This window comes from Pan paniscus, chromosome 3 (assembly GCF_029289425.2).
Source record: "Pan paniscus chromosome 3, NHGRI_mPanPan1-v2.0_pri, whole genome shotgun sequence".
Lineage (NCBI taxonomy): Eukaryota > Metazoa > Chordata > Mammalia > Primates > Hominidae > Pan > Pan paniscus.
In genome coordinates, this window is record NC_073252.2 from 152446669 (window position 1) to 152465931 (window position 19263).

At 35.6% G+C, this 19263-nt stretch overlaps 1 protein-coding gene and 1 non-coding gene across 2 annotated transcripts; both read right to left on the bottom strand.

Annotated features, from left to right (window-relative positions):
- Nucleotides 1–2157: 2157 nt before the first annotated feature.
- PLRG1 (pleiotropic regulator 1) lies at nt 2158–16241 on the bottom strand. The gene is made up of 15 exons (XM_003822581.5): nt 16076–16241; nt 14607–14713; nt 13490–13632; nt 12789–12842; nt 11901–11991; nt 11614–11701; nt 10223–10324; nt 7953–8045; nt 6554–6703; nt 6363–6464; nt 5720–5822; nt 4870–4978; nt 3616–3755; nt 2933–3126; nt 2158–2391 (listed from the first exon to the last, which is right to left on the bottom strand). The coding sequence occupies exons 1-15, from the start codon at nt 16082–16084 to the stop codon at nt 2332–2334; spliced, it is 1545 nt and encodes a 514-aa protein (XP_003822629.1). The 5' UTR covers nt 16085–16241; the 3' UTR covers nt 2158–2331.
- LOC112439677 (U6 spliceosomal RNA) lies at nt 9711–9815 on the bottom strand. The gene has a single exon (XR_003027927.1). It is a non-coding gene; the product is annotated as a U6 spliceosomal RNA (small nuclear RNA).
- Nucleotides 16242–19263: the final 3022 nt, after the last annotated feature.

Genomic DNA, 19263 nt, shown 5'->3' on the forward strand with positions numbered 1-19263 from the left:
TACAGGAGAGAAGGAGTTTAATCATGGCAGCAAGGTCCTTGAGTGGGCAAGAGTGTATGGCAACAACTGCACAGAGGGAATTGTTGTGAGGCAGATTGCTCATCCTCTGTAACAGCAGGCAGAAGGCATTAACTATGGAAACGTGTATTTGGTCATTATTGATGGCCCACTTGAGATATGTGGTTATAGACCAAGAATGAGTCCAGTCAGTGGAGCTGTTTTTCTTTGGTAACATTTTACAGCTTGACTACACTCAAGCTGTACGGAATGGGCAGTGGAAAAGATTTGAGCTCAACCCTGGTTGGATGTCTGTCAGGTAAGTAAAAGGGCACATGCATGAAATTCTGCATCTTTCATAGCGTTCACAAACACATTATGGTATATGAATTAATGCAACAGAGGATTCAAGAACACTGTAATACAGGGCAGCATGGAGCAGGGAAACAGATTTTTTTTTAATGCTTTTCAGAATTTGATACGTATACCTAACTTGAACACAATAGTTGAAGCTTTGCCAGACAGCTCGGTAGGGGCTTTCTCATCTCCTTGTACTAGTAATTTCTTCTTGGCCTTTAGAGATGGAACAGCATCCACCTCTGATTTTTCTTGTTAGAAGGCATATCAGAATCTCTCAGGAATGCAAGTGTAGTGTTCTTTTTTCTTTATTTAAGTTTATGAAATACATGCTTATAGAAAATTAAAACATTATAGAAATATGTAAAGCCACCCATGAAAGTTCTTCCATAATTCTGCTTCCTAACAAAGCCACTGTTAGTAATGTGGTGTTACTTATATTTTAGAGCATCAAGTTGTCCACAAAAATGCTTGCACAACTTTTTTTTTTACCCAAAAGTTTAGAAATCTTGCCCTAATAATCCAGACATTCCTCACTCTCTTAACGAATACTTAGAAACAAATTGCATAAAGGTACTATCTATTAAACCAGTCCCTTATTGACAGGGCATTTGGGCTAGTTTTAAGTATTAAAGAACAAAGGTGCAATGACTTTGCTTGTGTACACTTGTCAGATTATTCCCATTAGGCAGTTTCCTAGGAATGAACTTAGTAGGCCAAAAGGTTCAAAGTTTCAATAAATCCCGGAAAACTACATTCCTAAAGGCTGTGACAATTATACTCCCACCTATGGCATACAAGATGGGTAATGTAATTGGAAGTGCTCGTTCAAAATCATGGTGCAATTTTTTAATTTGGAAAATTTAAAAAATTGACTGTTCTTATAACTGTGTTTTCTAATTATAGAAGGTGAAGTCTGACAAATCTTCTTGATTAATGGGGAATCAGGATCCCAGGGCAGGATTTATAAAACTTATATTTACCAAAAAGAGGCATCAGTATTAGAAACTTTAAAACTTCTCTTTAAAATCTCCGCAAGATTGCAGCCCTTGCTACAGCTTTAAATAGCTGCACTGGTATCTCCAGTTATTTTCCCCAAGTTTCAATACCAGTATTGGTATCCTACTAGTTGAGGAATAAAATCCATACTTATATGAGCTTTCCCCAGAACAAGCCAGCTTTAGTCCCCATTATTCGACAGTAGCAGAACATTCTTTGTCCCAGAATACACCGCACACTTTCTTGTGCCTGGTTTCATCACTTTATGCCTCATCTCTTTTCCTTCTTTGTTCTCCTTCACTTCAAGGTAATCTCCAATGCCACTTACTCTATGAAGTCTTCCACAATCCTTCCTGAGAAAAATAAATGGTCTTATCCCTTCTGTTCCCCCAGCATTTCACCTGCACCTCTGTTACAGAATTTCTATACTAAGCTACCAAACTGGAAGTCTTAGAGGACAGACACATCTTACTTGTCTATTTCCTGAACAGTATCTAGTGCAGAACTTTGTAGAACATACACTCAAAAACTGTTTTTGGAATAAACATACATAAATTAAGACTTCAAATCTTTTAATCTCAAATTATTAGTCACAGATATTAGTTTTTAAAGGACTAAAAAAAAAGTACTGCTCCTTCAAATGTCCTAATAATCAGTTTCATACATTTTTTTTTAAAAAGGGGGTTTTCTAATAAGACTGTCAAAATATTACATCTAGAATAGTTATGTTCAATAAACCTGCATTTACTTGATATCTGCATCTTCCTAGTATCACAAATTGTTTTAGAAATAAAAACACAGGGGTAGGGGACAGGGGACAGTTTATTGTAAAATATGAAGCAGCAATGATTGAAGCAAGTGAATTTCTCCTTTATATTCCCAGCCAGAGCACAAAATGACTGGATATCCTCATGAATGCCAAGCTTTTTTTTTTTAATTAAAAAGAAAAAAAAAGAGAGAGAAAAAATTCCACATTCATTAAAATCTCTTTCTCTTGATAATTTCTGGTTTCCAGCTGACTGGATGAGTTTCTTCTGTCTAAAAATAGAAAAGTGAGTTAAAATAAAGTATTATTAGTTTGCTTCATGTCTAATAGGCTTCCTTTCTAACAAAAATAAGGTATCTAACATTATTCATTGGCTTTATACACTTAGTTCTTTGACAATTTTAGGAAGAGTTGATAAACTTCTGGCATTATCCAAGTCTAATAACAGATGGATGGATTCATTATGTTTAGTTTGTAGTTTTCCATCTAAAATAACATTTCTACTTGGATATTCTACTAACACCAAAGCTTATGATTCTCGAATTAATTTACATAGCAATCTATTTATTTGCTGTTATTCTTGGTGCAACATTTCCCAGCAACTATAACAAAGAAAGTTGGGATAAAATTAAAGCCATCCATGGATTCACTGGCATCAGTGAAACAATATAGAAATATATAAATGGACACTATTCAAGAAGACAGATATCTTAAATACTATAAAGATTATTTTTCCTTCTGATAATTAAATGAGAATATGCTGCCAAATTGGTATAGCTGTTTTACTTAACGAATGTGAAACACAGAACTTACGGCTGTGTCATCCTCTCTGTATACTTTAATGGTTTTATCGGCTTCAGCTGTTAGTAATCGACTTTCAGACTGATCAAAAGCACAAGCAAATATTCCTGATTCACTGTCCAAAGACCCAGGTTGCACAGCTGCGTGAACTCTCTGAAAATTGTAGCCAGTTCTCCAGTCCCAAAGATGCATGGTGCCATTGTCAGCTTAAAGGGAAAAATCTAGTTACACCTGGTATCCCCTCAGCAGTACAGCTTGACAAACATTTATGAAGCATCATTAGCCCAAGCATGGGAATACTACGGTTATAAAAATACATAAGACACAGGCACTCCACCTTCTCTTAATATTGGTTTGTCTACTTTCATTTGCGCTGGGTTCAGAACTTATAGATCTTAAAAAGCACCTGAAAATCTGACATCCAATTCCAGAATAATAAACAAAATTTTAAGCAATTCCCAGCATAAATCCCTGAGATTCATTAGATGGGAACTCAAAGAGGACTAAGCTATGAAATATACTACATGTAATATGAATATGCATGAACACACATAATAACATGCAAATATGCCCTAACCAGGCAAGTGCTGCTATAATACTTAAGTGTGACAGCTTAGAAGCATTACAAATGTTTATTCATCATTAAAAGAAAAAATAACAGACTAAACATATTTATTATAAAAATCCTATTTTACCTCCAGATACAAGCACTCCATCAGAATTTACCGTCAATGTGTTAATAATAGCATTATGACCGGAAAGATTTTGAATGAAACTTCCATCAGGGAATTTCCACTGCTTTATGTTATCTGGAGAACCAGATGCAAATGTGTAACTGAAATAATATTAAAAAGAATTAACGACAAAGTAAACCAAGTTAAATAAAGTGGTGGGTTTTAAAAAGTTTATTTCAGTTATATTTTGCATTGTATACTCAATGATTTATATATTCAGCAAAATAGTCGTATCAAAATGTAAAAATATTAAGACATTTGTTCAAGGTTAAATCAGACCTTCACATTTTTAACAGTATATTTTAAGTCCCAGATTAATGTTTTGTTCTCCTTTCATTTCCTTAATGCTGTGCACTAAGCCAGAGCAATAAATGTGCAGAAGCCCTATTTCACATGAAGGGCAATGTGTTATGCAACTCTTTTGGAGGGAGGGAGAGCAAGACAGGACAGGAAGAAAGAGAGAAAAGGAATGCAACTCTTTTGGAGGGAGGGAGAGCAAGACAGGACAGGAAGAAAGAGAGAAAAGGAATGCAACTCTTTTGGAGGGAGGGAGAGCAAGACAGGACAGGAAGAAAGAGAGAAAAGGAATAGAGGGCAAGAGGAAGAGAGAGAACAGGAGGGAGGAGAGGCGAAATGGGAGTGAGAAAGATAAGCAAAGGAAGGAAGAAGAGAGGGGGAAAAGGGTATGGAGAGTAGAAGACAGAGAAGAGGAAAGGAAGGAGAGGAAGAATCCAGAAAAGTGTCAGAGTGATCTGATACAACAAACAATAGTTGTGATATTATGCTCCACCTTTTTGGATACTCCGACTATAATGTTCACGGTTCTTATTATTTCTCTTTCTACATATATTAACTTCCTCCTTAAGAATTAAACTATTCAATGAATGTCTCAGTGTCCAAAATCATTTATGTCCAAAACATTAAGCCCAGCCACTAATATCTTTTATTTTGACATGCAGCATTTAATCATGATTTACATTGCCTCATTTGACATTATTTATTTGTTATCAAGTAGAAGGCTTTCCTCATGTTTTATAGGGCATGAAGCAAAATAGTGCATGAGGAAAATAAAATAAACACACTTTCCTATGCGGCACAGGCCTAGAAATGACAGCAGCTAAATGACTGCCAAAAGCAGTGCTAACACCACTAGCATTTCAGCATTATCTTAAGAACTGAAGAAAAACAAGAAGCTAATTAGGAAAATACACTTACTGTCTTGGATGTAAAACCACAGCCCTAACTGATTTTTTGTGATTTGTTAATGTCACTCTTGTTTTTCCAGCCACCAGATCCCATAATCGAATTGTAGTATCATGGCTTCCTGTAATAGAAACACATATATCCCTCAAAACATAGACCAGGAAAAATAATGCAAAAGTTAAATAAAATACAAAGCATTCTTCCAAAACACATATGTTCTAAATGAAAGTCATATCACATGCAAATTAGTCTTGGCTAATTTCTTCATAGTTCCAAATTTTTAGGTTGATTTTAATTCTTTAAAAAAATGCAAGACAACAATTGATTCACTGTCAATTGAACAGCTAAAACAAATGCAAATAACAAATAAATATATAATTGTATACCCTAGTGAAAAGGAAAAAACTTCAATGATTTTTTTAAGTTAATAAAATACATCAGGCAAAGGAATTATTTTCTAGTATTAAAGATCCATTGTTACTAACTTTATTTAGAGCAAAGTAAGATTCAAATCAGTTCTAAAGGTTACTAGTCTCAAGGTGTTTTGTCTTCTAACTTCAATTTCTTAGAAAAATAATTTTGACACTATAAAATAATACTTAATTGTTCATAACACAGTATTCTAGTCAGACATTACAGGATACTATGTATGGCATACTCTATGATATGTAAAAAGCATGAGGTAAAAACAGTGGAATGAAATTTCATTTGAATACATTTCAATTGTCCATGATTAAAATATGACACAGAAACACTGTAAACACAATACAGAGCAAGAGTCATCATGAATATTAAAAGTATATGTATAATAACATGGATTCTGACATGAATATTCTGTAAACTTGAAAAGTATCGATCATACCTGTAATAATTTGTGGTTCTGCAGCCTGACATCTCACTGTAGCAACTGCATTTGTATGTCCAGATAATGTGTGTACACTGGCTTTAGTTCTCACATCCCAAATCTATAAAAACACAATAGACACATTAGGAAAGAGAATAGGTATTCATTATCTCAAGAAGATAACTGGATCAATTCAAGGCTGAAAATTTACTACACAACTAGTGCCTGAATATAATAAAGAAAATGCTTAAGTGAAAGATAATGATTTACAAACTGGAGGACGCATATAAATAGGAGACAACTTGCAAGAATTCTAAAAAGCTAAAAGATCAGGGTACTGAAAATCTAAGAATGGGTATGATGGGACTACTTTTTAAGACTACTGAATGAAAGAACTAATGGACAATAGTTGTTACAGAATGGAACATGAGAATATCACATTTCAGGGGCAGGGCACTAATAACACTAACATGGTGAGGCCATACAACTGAAGACTAAGGTGGAAAAAAATGCAAGTTAAGAAACTTAGGGACTAGGATATTGATGACTCAAGACAGCTATCTTTAATTCTCTATCAATCAATTGAAGACACTGAAACCAAACGTGCACCCTACAAGATGCAATATATTTACAGATAAATACACAACTCTATCCCATTTACCCGTGCAGTTGAATCTCGACTACAGGTTACCAACACATCGATTGTCGGGTGCAAATCCAAACCATACACTGCACTTAAATGTCCATGATAATGCCGTATAACCTAAAGACAAAGCAGGAAAGTTAAAACTTCTAGAATTAGAAAGATAAATAGTAGTTCACAATGTTTTAAATCCTTAACTCCAAACTTACCTTATTGTATTCGAGATCCCAGCATTTCACTTGTTTGTCTTCTCCACAAGAGAACAGGTATGGGCTCCTTGTGCTTACTATCACGCCCCGCACAGTACTAATATGCCCAGTCAATGACAGTTTTAATTTGCCACTAGCCAAGTCCCAGATCTGCAATCAAAGAATATTTATTTTTTTCTTTCACTGGTTACTGCAAAACAAAATTTTAGAATCCTGATTATTAAAACTGAGCTTTCAAAGACAAAAGGAAAAAGATAACAAATAGGTAAAAATAAAAAATTTTGCAAAATGACTCCCCTCCAAATAAAAGCAAGAAAAAAACTGGCATGCTCAAACTGGAAAAATATTTGCAATTAGATGACAAAAGGTTAACCTTCTTGTTATATAAATGATATCTTTGATAATAACAGTAAGAAAAGTATGGTATTAAATTAACTGAGGATGGCAACAACTTAAAGAAATCCTAAAAGCAGCAAATACAGATATGAAAAAGTTCACACTCATTAGAAATTTTATACAAAGTTTTTAAAAAAGATTAAGTATCCATTTTTGCTTACCATATTAGATATTTGTAAAGGAATGTACAACCAATGTGCTGAAAAGGATCCTCTCATACACTGCAAGTATCGATTCACCCATTTGGAAAGTAATTTGTACTTTGGGTATCAGCTTCAAAAATATTTGACCCATTTATTCCATTTATGGAACTCTACCATAACAAAATAATTTAAAATACAGAAAAAGTCTTATATACAAAACTTAACAGCATTACTTGTAATGGTGAAAATCAGACTAAAAACTCTACTGTCCAATAATAGGAAAACAGATTATAGACTATCTAAATGATATATTATGCAACCACTTTAAAAGATGGTAAATTTTTCACAGGAATATGCCTTTGATACAACGTTAAGTGAAAAAAGCAACATACAAAATTACATACTAAGAATGATTTTTTAAAAGATACACACACAGGAAAAGAGCTTAGAAGTAAAGGTATTGATACTTACAGAAATAAATACTAAAACGAAACTTATCCAAATATCTAACAATGGTAGGATTATATACAGGTCTATGTACTTTCATAATTCTCTATATTTTCCACATTTTCTATGAATGAGCATGCTCTTAATTTTGTAACCAGTTGGAGAGAACAATGTAAGTATAAAGGAATTAGTGGTAGGTATTCAGCAGGTAAAGAAAAAGTGGTTTAAATAGCACTTTTCAAACAGATATTTATTTAGAACACTTATTAGTATAAATGATAAATTTTACTCCTTATTCAGGTCTAAAATAACAGAGGAACTGCAAGAGCAATTCCTGCCACAGGAAATAATAACTGATTAAACTTACATGACAAACACAAAGTCATGTTTATTTTTTCTTCCTTCATTATTACCTTTATAGTTCTGTCAGCAGATCCAGTAACAAACCACTGATTTCCAGGTTCCACAGCAATACATCGAACCCAGCCAAGATGCCCACTGATAACCTGTATAAAACAAAGTAGAATGGGCAGGCCAACATAGAAGTTAAAATGTATTTAAGTTTAACTGCAGCCCGAGTTTGAATTGCCCTCCCATCTTCAAATCATAAATTTAAAAGATAATGACTATTATATTTTACAATAATATGAAATTATCTTCAGTGAGTTAATAGTCAACACAAATTGTGGCTCATCTATATAATGTATACTACTCAGTAATAAAAAGGAATACATTATTAATACTTGCAACAACTTCAATGACTCACAAAGTATTAAGCTGTGTGAAGGAAGCCAGTCTCAAAAAGTACATATTGTATGATTCCATTTATATGACATAGTCAAAAAGACACAGCTAAACCAACCTAAGTGTCCATCATGAGGTGAATGGATAAATAAAATGTGGTACATACACACAATGGAATACTATTCAGCCATAAAAAAGAATGAAATTCTGTTATTTGCAACAACATGGATGGAACTGGAAGATACTATGTTAAGTGAAATAAGCCAGGCACAGAAAAACAAATATTGCGTGCTCTCTCTCATATATGGGAGCTAAAAAATAAATGATCTTCAGAGTTGAATGATGGCTACCAGAGGTTGGGAAGAATAGTGGGGAGGCAGAAGATAAAGAAGGGGTGGATCACGGGTACAAAAATAGTTAGATAAAGGGAGTAAGATCTAGTGTTTGGTAGCACTAGTTTGGTTAGCTAGTTTGGTAGCACTAGTTTGGCTAGTTAGCTTGGTAGCACAATAGGGTGACTACAGTTAAGAGTAATTTATTGTATATTTCAAAATAACTAGAAGAGTAAAATTGGAATGTTCCTAATACAAAGAAATAATATCCCAATTACCGTGATTTGATCATTACACACTGTATGTTTTTCTTTGTTTTTTGTTTTGAGATAGGGTGTCACTCTGTTGCCCAGGCTGGAGTGCAGTGGCGTGATCTTGGCTCACTGCAACCTCCGCCTCCTGAGCCCAAGTGATCCTCCCACTTCAGCCTCTGGAGTAGCTGGGACTACAGGTGTGCGCCACTACACATAGCCAATTTTTGTATTTTTTTGTAGAGACGGGGTTTTGTTGTGTTGCCCAGGCTGGTACTGAACTCCTAGGCTCAAGAGATGCGCTTGCCTAGGCCTCCCAAAGCACTGGGATTATAGGCATGAGCCACCATGCCTGGCCTACACACTGTATGCTTGTATCAAATTTGATATGTAGCCCATAAATATGCACATCTATTATGTTAGCCATAAAAATTAAAAATAAATTAGAACTGAAATTATTGAAAAAAAAAATAAGACAACTATAGTGACAGAAAACAGATCAGTGATTGTCAGAGGTGAAGGAAAGTGTAACTACAAAAGAATAGCACAAGGGTGTTTTTTGAGGTGGTGTAACATCTATATCCTAATTGTGGTAGTGGTTACCCAAATCAATACATCTATTACAATTCATTAGACCTGTATGTCAAACAAAAAGGCTCTTACTGTACAATCATTTGAAAAATAAAATTTTTAAGATACATATTAAATTATGTATAGCTGTACATTTCCTACTATGTACATTTTCTTTTTTAAAATTTTCTGTTTTTAATTTTTGTGAGTACACAGTAGAAATGTATTTATGGAGTACATGAGATATTTTGGTATAGGCAAGCAATGCAAAATAAACAGTATGGAACACTTTACGAATCTGTGTTAACCTTGTGGAAGGGCCATGCTCATCTTCTCCGTACCATTCCAATTTCAGTGTATGTGCTGCTGAAGTTAGCATGCATGTCTATTTTCTTTTAGATGATACACTCTGAATCATTTTCATTTATTGTAGTTGAAAGAGTAACTGGTAGGCCCAAAGAACTTTCTTTATATGGTGTTTTTCCCCTTCACCTTCAAACTAAATACTTTGAACTCTTTTTCTAAATTTATTTAGTCTGCCATCCATATTTAGTAGCTTTATCTTGACATTTCATACTATTTTATATAAAAGTATAACTTTTACTTAAGGAAGTCACCTTCCCAAGAGATCTTTTAAGATACTCCCTACGACTCTTCTCAATCCACCTCAGATCGCTCTACCAGCTTTTCATATTCACTCTTTTTCCTCCTTATTCTATTCTTCAGTGCTTGTCAACTACAAAGCAATCATGGCTCACATAATAAAATAAATGCAGAGTCACTCACCCTGTAGAGTTTCCACGGTGGGTGCCACTGGGGTTTTGGCATTGTAGGGGCTTTTTTAGCCATCAGTGCAGAGTTCTTGGTATTGCCAGTCTCCATGACAATCTAGACATAGAAGAGACATTATTATTATTAAAGACATCATACCTAAGGCTTCATGATATCAATTCAGAAATGGAAATGAAAAGAGGGAACTTACAAAAGAATTTTTCCATAAATGAAGAAATAAAATTTTCTGTATGTTAACTTAAAAAAGCAATTATAAAATCACAGACAGGCAGAACATTAGACTTAAGAGCACACATCACTGTGTACGGGTTCAAAACCCAGCTTGGCCAATTACTAGCTGTTTGACATTAGGTAACAATCATGTAACCTCTATGTGGCTCACCTGTAAAATGGGAAGAATAGTGCCTATTTCATAGGGTTACTACAAAGATTTAAAAAGTAGTAAATGCTCCATGTAAGCTCCCAATATTAAAGTCATTTTAAGTGTATTAATGCCACTGCCTTTCACTGTCATATTTTAACATTATTGGTTTAATACAGCAAAGACTGACAGTTCCTTCTATTTATCTTCTAATACAATATTTAAATACTATTTTAACAGGTATACCGCCTGATATACCATCTATTGTTAGCAGTCATCTAGTCATCCAAAACATAAATAAGCCCATAAAGTTCCTGCCCTCAAGAAGCTTAAATTATACCCTCATAAGGAGGGTAGAGAGCCTGGACAGAAGATGTGCTCTGAATGGAATAAAGGAGGAAAGGAGATGTGGCGGTTACACATTCATTCACTTCATAAAGTCAAATCAATTGCATAATGAGCTGAGAAGCAAAACCAGCACTTATTTCAAGTGGCAGCATATTTATTATGCTGCAGATAAATCAATAAAATAACTATAGAAAATAATTCAACAACTATTTCTACCATACTAATACCAGTTGCCATTTACTTACAAACAGATAAACTTATTTCTAAATGCTCATTTATAAGACTAGTTGTATAGCCCATGAATAGTACAACACTAACAGCACTCAAGATAACTGTACATACCAACTTAAAATTTAATAAAAAAAAAGACTTTCATATTCAATACATACTAACACAAGTTTCAGAAAAACTCTCCTTGCATTTTTAATAGTGGGCAATAAATACCAACATCACATTATCTTTATCAAAATATATATTACACACAATGTACAAGTAGACAAATAACAGAATTAAATTCCAAAAAATACGTTAATTTACTACCAACTTGAGTTTTAGGGCTATGAAATATGAATGACTAGCTCAGGCTGCTATTTATCTTAATAATTCCAAAGAAGAGGGAAATAAGGCAACATGTTCCAAAAGTTAGAAACCTGCTATTTGATGCACAAAAACTTACTGAATTCATCGCTGTAGGCTGTGGACGGTCAGAAGCCCCAGGATGTCGGTATTCACTTCCACTAGGTGCAGTACGATTTGCATCAGCCCTGAGGCAAAAGAAATAATATATTCAAAGTAATTAATGCCTCCAGTCATGTATTCTGCAAAACTAACCCTTTATTTTAAGTTGTTATTCAGTCCTGATAAAGGAAAATGTCATATAATAGTTATAAGGAAATTTTAAAAAGAAAAAATGTGAACAGTGAAATATGCTTTTAAGATCTTTGTAATTATAATATTTCATACTTGGTCTGCGAAGGTAATGCCACCGCTAAGGACTGTGCAGCTGATTCACTTGGCATTCTCTGGATCTTAGTATCTGCTGTCAAAGCAACCCCTATTAAAATGAAAAATGAACTTCTTTTAGTAGCTGTGTATTATTCATTTACATGCACTTAAAATAAAATTATGAAGGAAAACATACACCAAATGTTTATTATCTCCAGGCAGTGATATTATACAAATTTGATTAAGTTTTGCTCATCTTTGTTTTTAATTTCTACAATAAATACTGCTTAATAACACGTAACTCAAATTTGATTTGATCACAGCCCACATGGTATTAAAGCGGCCCAGAATAGTAAAGTTAATTTCCATTACATTTGGGTATTAGTTTCAAGTCAGTATTTAGCAATTCCTCAAATACTAACAGAATGTTTCCAAGAGTGGATGTAACTTACTAAAACTAGAAACACCCAATTTCCCTGTACTTTCTTTACATACTAAGCCTTTTGTCCTCTACCCTGTTATACTGGCCACTCCATCTGTGGACCAATGCCTTAATACAGACAGAGGACATGTTTCTCAGATACTGCTTCTAACATTTCCATTATTTTTACAAGCTTAGTGATATTTACATGTCTGCCTAAACCACCAGATAATAAATAACTAGGCCTGCAACAGTTTTACTGTCTTTGAATTCCTAGCACATTGCCTGAAAAATTATACGTACTTAAGAATGTTTGCTGAATGAAGGCATATGAGTATTCATTATCACCTACAAAGCTATGCATGGATGCTTGGCTATTGAGCTTATCTTGTATTTTATAGGCAACAAGAATCTCATTATTGGCTCATTAGTGAAAATATATGTGACATTTTTAAGACATTTTCAATATATAACAGCTCACTAACCAGGTCCTGGTGGGTATGGATGTGTACCTGCCACAAAGTATTCAACTTCTTGTCCTAGAAAAAACACAAAAAAAATAAACAGTAGTGAATTTACCTTATACAAAAGTTATCATCTCTTTAAATGTATCAAGTAATATTAAATTTTCAACTGGATCTATCAAATTTTCTCAACTAAAGTCAAGCCTCAGAAATAAGGGAAGTTGATCACTTTTGCTTTGATCTCTGTAAACCATGTCCTTGACCATTTGCTATATAGCAATGGTATACAAAGAAGCCCTCCTATCAAGTGACAATCCACTCTGGTATTTCTTCCAAGCAAATGGTTTCCTGTGGAATCTTGAATTCTCTTTACTTATTAAGATTTCAGTATTTAATTTCATCTTTCTGAATTACAGACAAGATAGATGGTATCCTCACAGGTTAAGAATATTCTCCAATTTTTTCCTTTAATCTCTACTGTGACCTTCTCCACACTCTAAGAATCTCTGCCATCATTATACTACCATTTTTATTTCCCATAAGAAAAAAGTCATCAACAGCATTCCCATGAGGATCAAAACTTGCATTATAATACAGGTACAGCCATTAAATACTGTACGACCACAATAAGTCCTGCCAGGAGGGGCAAAAATAACACATTTTATTTTTCTGTTTTTAAAATTCACATATAAGTCTGACATTTCTGATAATACCATACTCACCTTGATTGGCAGGGTACTGTTTATGAACATATGAATCCGTTGCATTCTGAGGACCCTTCTCTTTAAGATTTTCTTTTGAAGTAGGCATATGCAACACAGGACCATACTCATTACGAAGCTTGATTGCCATTTTTCGTTTGTGACTATTTAGAAATTATAAACATAAGAACGTATCCATAAATACTTTAAAACAAACACTTAGCTTAAGTTTGCCCATTCATGTAGAAAAAGTTTCTAGTATGATTTTAAGTAGTATTTAAAAGAATCAAAAATTTCCAAGTGCATTTCCTCACCATATCTGTTCTTTTGCTTACATTCGACCACACAGCATTCATTAAACCTACGTAATATTTTAGTTTGTTACCTAATAAATAGAAAACCTTTTATGATAAATTGTCAAGGGTCTGACTGAAAGATATACAGAAACTAACATACCCTTTAAGAAACCTCAAAGTCAATATACTTTCCTTCAAAATATAAATATAGTAAAAACTCTATAGCAACCTTTACTAGATGTATCCAAACAGGTTAGTTAGAACTAATCAAAGTACTTAATTGGTTCAATATCTTAAAAAGAAATGCACTTATATTACTTTTAAAAATAGTCTACTTTATAAATTAAATATAAATGCTTGTTTGAGGAGTTAAGTAGATTTTAAAAAGGTAAAGGACAAAGAAGGAACACTGCACATAATGCAATCCCAGACTGAAGCTGGATATGTAGAACCAAAAATATGCCACCACTCAAAAATCTTCATCATACTAACGAGAAAAGATGGGAGTAGAGGTACTGGCCAGGTACAATTTCAGCTCAGCAAGGCTCTGAGAGCAGCGGGAAGCTGAAAGCACATACAAAGTGATTGATTATAAAATAAAACACCTAAAAGGGACTCTCTTAATTACTGGGTATTTGTAAAATGCAATTAATTAATGAAACTTTTACTGTAAAAGGCCAAAAAAAAAGTTAAATCAGCTTAAATTATGCCAAAACACCACTCATTATTGAATAATTAGCCCATGACTAGCTTATCTTTAAAGGACTCCCTCTCCCTGCTCTCTTCCCCCAGTATTAGAATGTTAAGTATTTTAGCAATTGAAAAAAAAAAACTACACCAACCTCTCTTCATCTAAAGGCACAGGTTTTCCATTATCAGCTACAAACATGTCATGGGTCCTCTTCAATGACCTGAACACAAGGGTGTGTACAGAATGTTTCTGTACCTCCTAAAACAAAAGAATGTAATTACACACCTATCTACAAATTACACAAATCATAACCTAAAGTCAGATTGATTATACACTTCACGTGTTTAAATATGTAAAAAGCTTTATACCACTCACCATAGCTACTTGTTGCAAGCTACAGGAGTCAAGTTCAGAGAAGAGGAGGAAGCTCCTCTTTGGCTAGAACCTCAGGTTTAGCAACTGAGTGATGCCGGAGTTTAACTTACTCAATAATATTTACTGAGCTCCTACTGTGTGTCTAGCAGGTATTGTGCTAGAATCTCACAATAGAATGATAAAAAGGTAGTCATGGTCCCTGTGCTCAAGAGGAAACAGACAAATAAAAAGTAAAATAATTTCACATTTTGATAAGTGCTATGAAGGCAACAAGCAAGGCGCTGAGTCAGGGAACGAAGGACTAAGTATAATTGTGAAAGATTTCACTAAGGTGATATTTAAGCAGAAAGGGAGTTAGCCTTGCACAAAACAGAGGTAAGAACGAACCAGGCTGATGGAAATGTCATGTAAAAAAAAGTTCAGTTAACTGAAATAATACAAGGAGCGCAGTACAGCTGTGTATGGAGGATGAGATGGTGCTTTGTAGCTGCAAGGGTAGACAAGGTCCAGATTAGGTAAGGTCTTTTAGACTATTACAATAGCCTATATTTTGTTCTAGCAACATAGGGTCAGTAAAGGGTTTTAAACAAGAAAGGTATGAACAACTTACGTTTTAAACAGAACAACTTATAGAACAAAATGGAAGCAAGGAAACCAACCAACGGGGAGCTAATGCACCAGTCCAGGTGAAAGATGATGTTGGTCTCAATTAAGGTGGACTGCAGGGGATGTGGAGAAGAGTGAATGGAATCAATAAACATGTGGGGTAAGATGGACAAGACCAGCTAACAGCGTTGGCTGTTCATGCCAGGGAAAGATGTAAAGAATGGCAAGTTTTTCTGGGGGTAGAGGTGAAATAAGAGACGACCTGAACGCAAGATAGAGAAGACTACCAATCTTTTAGGGCACAGAATCACTGACACTGCCCCGAGGGCGGCAAGTACCAGTGATCGAACACCAACAGAGGCCCCGCCTCCGAGGACAGTTTCCAGCTCCCAAGAGTCAAACGAGGACTGGACGAATTATCTCAGGCTTCGCGCCCAGGCTGAACCTCCGACTCGGGTTCTCATCCGGCTTCTACCCCTTCCCCGAAAACCCGAAGAAGAGACCACCCGGCCTTGGCCAAATAGCTCCCCTCGTAGCCTCTTTTCTCTCTGGACTCCAAGTACTCTCAATCCCCCACGCGCACTGCCAAAAAAACAGTCCAGAGACAAACGACTCTTGAGAGACCCAGTGTCACTTTACCTCGACCATGATGCTACCGTGTATCCCACCTCCGGCAGGGAAGAAACTCTAATCACTAACGCAGTACCCGCCGCCACAGCTGTGCAGCACCTTCCGGACTTGGGCGCCCAGGCGGCGGATGTGATGCAAGCTCTGCGCACGCGCGCTAGTCTCCCTCGGCCATCTAGGATCAGGAGGCGGGTCTCCCTCCTCGGGACCGCCTCTAGGGCGGAGTCTCGAGGCTGAAAGCCGGAGACTCCTGGAAGGGCCTGGGTGGAGGGTTTCACTCGTCCCTCTGAAGAAATCTTAGAGTTATGTTTTCTGCCTTAGTTGGGGTCCTGGTTGTTCGTGCTGTATTCCCCGGAAGCTTAACGCTTTTTATTCAGAGAACCTAAGCGTCTGGAGAGCAAACTCCCGTGGGCTCTATCTAAGGCATTTCCACTACCTTGATCTCTTTGGAGGTCGCCTGCGTGCTTTGTGTCTCCTGGTTCTAATCCTGGCGAGAAGCACTTGGACACTTGTAGGCTTAACACCTGAAAACAATTTCGCTTAAACAGTCCAGTAAACACTTGTTAAGTGAACGTTGAGGAATAGCTGTTTTAATTTGGAAAATTTTGACATGTAGATATAACAAAACCCCATATTTATTTTCTGCTAATAGATTTTTTTTATTTATTTCTTAAAACTGCATAGCTCTTGGCCATTTCCTAGTTGCCTGCTGATTATTGTGGCTTCAACAATGCCAGGGTACAGCTTTTCAAAGCTGGTAGAAGAAAGACACAATTGGAGACTTTAGCCATTTTTATTTATACATATCCTTGTGCCAAGTATTGGTATTTTTGCTTTCTACCCTGGTAAAATCTGTGGTTTGTGATCAACCCTACCCAATTATTTTTCTATGTAAAAAAAAAAATGGATGGACTTAGGCATTTACAAACTTAAATAGACAAACATTTTACTGGCCCTGTTTCAGTTTCACTAATCCTGTCCTGAGAGCATACTGCTTACACTTTGAGAGGGGGAAAAAATCTAGCAAAAGAATAGCAATATAAATCAACCTTACTTGGAAATTCATTAAAAACATTAAGGTCATGGGTTTTTGTTTGAGACAGAGTTTCGCTCTTGTCGCCCAGGCTGGAGTGCCATGGCGCGATCTTGGCTCACTGCAACCTCAGCATCCCAGGTTCAAGCTATTCTCCTGCCTCAGCCTCTGGAGTAGCTGGGATTACAGGCGCCCGCCACCATGCCCGGCTAATTTTTGTATTTTTGGTAGAGACAGGGTTTCACCATGTTGGCCAGGCTGGTCTTGAACTCCTGACCTCAGGTGATCCACCCGCCTCGGCCTCCCAAAGTGCTAGGATTACAGGCATGAGCCACTGAGCCCTGCCTTAAGGTCATGTTTTTACTTGAAGATACAGCATCTCTGAATTTAACTGTGAGTTTGGCCTAAGAATTGCTTTTCTGTAAAGGTGGCAGGTGATGGTATTTCCTTGCAAGAAAATACCATAATTGTAAAATATATACTTGATGAACTAAATAATATACTCACCTATTAATAATAACTATAGAAAATAACATGATTTGAAATGACAATAAAACCATAGAAACCTAAGCAAGACTAATATATATGGCAATATATTAATTGTCTAGTTGGACCTATTAACTTTTTACATATTTAATCATCCTGGAGACATTAATTTAATTTCTCAATAACAGCATGGTAATGATTGAGGTAAATTGCCTCGAATTTGCTCCTTTTAAAACACTGTCATGAATTTATAGAATTATGTCATCCCCTTGAAAGTTTACAATATTTTAGATAAATATAGAACTCAAGTGACCCTATTATTTAGTTCAGGGATTCATGAATTATGTATATTGTAGGAAAATTTTGTATTTATATGGGAGTATGTTTTATTTTCTGGAGAAAGGATCCACAAGTTTAATTGGATTCCTGAAGGGCTCCGGGATACACACATGGCCTGGCTGACACCCCAAGCTGCCTTATTTGAACAGCAGGTGTCACCACTGCTCTTCGTACGGGCCCTCAGGGCTGTCCTTAAAGCAGACACGGCAAGTAACTTATTGATATAAATTATTAGTATTACGTCTGTGTAAAACCAAGAATACAAGTTTTAAGGAAAGCCCTCCTTCTTTAGGCAAGATTTTTTAAACTCACTAATACAGAAACTCTTTTTATTCTCCTTCAAATATTGTCCTTTGCTCTTGAACAGTGATAGGTCATATGAGTATAGATTTGAGTGCCATTTTCATCAGCTTTTTATGATATTTTTATAGGAAGTGTTTTCTGATGCTTATAAAATAATAAATATTACTATTTATTTTCCTGTTTCAACTTAGAGGGTTAAATATACAAGCTTTAAAAAACACTATATGCAATGTTCTTTAGAGTTGTGTGGCTCAGTATGTCCATCCCTTAAATTTCATATTTGAAATTGTTCGTTAATTCAAAAGGAAGTAATCATGGGAGTTATCACTGTTTATTTGAATTTCTGAGGTCAAAACCTGTGAAAAATGATACTTGGACATTTCTTCCAAAACTTTGGTCTTTAATTGTTTAGCACAATGCTATGAATTTGCCTAAATACTAAGGTAGTGTTAGCAGATACTTTCTTGTAGCATAGTTGAAACAAGCTTTTGGGACTATAAGGAACAGTGAAGGGGCTGTTCTTCCTGTTAATGCCTGGAAAGACTTTGGGAATAATTAGATTGTACTATCAGTTATAAACTGTCAGTTATAAATATCTTAGCAAGGTGTATGTGTGTGTGTGTGAGAGAGAGAGAGAGTCCTCGGGTCTTACTTATCACAATTTCACCATCCTCTACTACATGAAGCCCCATCTCATGCGTATTAGTTTGCTAGGGCTGATGTAACAAAGTACCACAAACTGGATGGCTTAGACAACAAATATTTATTGTCTCACAGTTCTGGAGGCAAGAGGCTTGAAATAAAGGCGTTGGCAAAGTTGGTTCCTTCTAAGGGCTGTGAGAGAGAATGTGTTCTATGCCTCTCCCCTAACTTCCAGTAGTTCTCTGGCAGCCTTTGCCATTTCTTGGCTTCTGCTGCATCACTGTCATGTCTGCCTTCATCTTCACATTTCGTTCTCACTGTGCATATGCCTATGCCAAATTTCTCCTTCTTAAAGAACATCAATCATATTGAATTAAAGGCCCACCCTACTCCATTA

Bases quoted from the DNA above. Each gene is read 5' to 3' on its own strand.
- PLRG1 (XM_003822581.5), bottom strand. The intron at 13,633-14,606 runs GTTGGTGTAGTT...ATTTCTAAATAG, and splicing joins GTGCCTTTAGATGAAGAGAG to TCACAAACGAAAAATGGCAA. The intron at 3,127-3,615 runs GTAAAATAGGAT...TTTCCCTTTAAG, and splicing joins TGGAGTGCTTGTATCTGGAG to CTGACAATGGCACCATGCAT.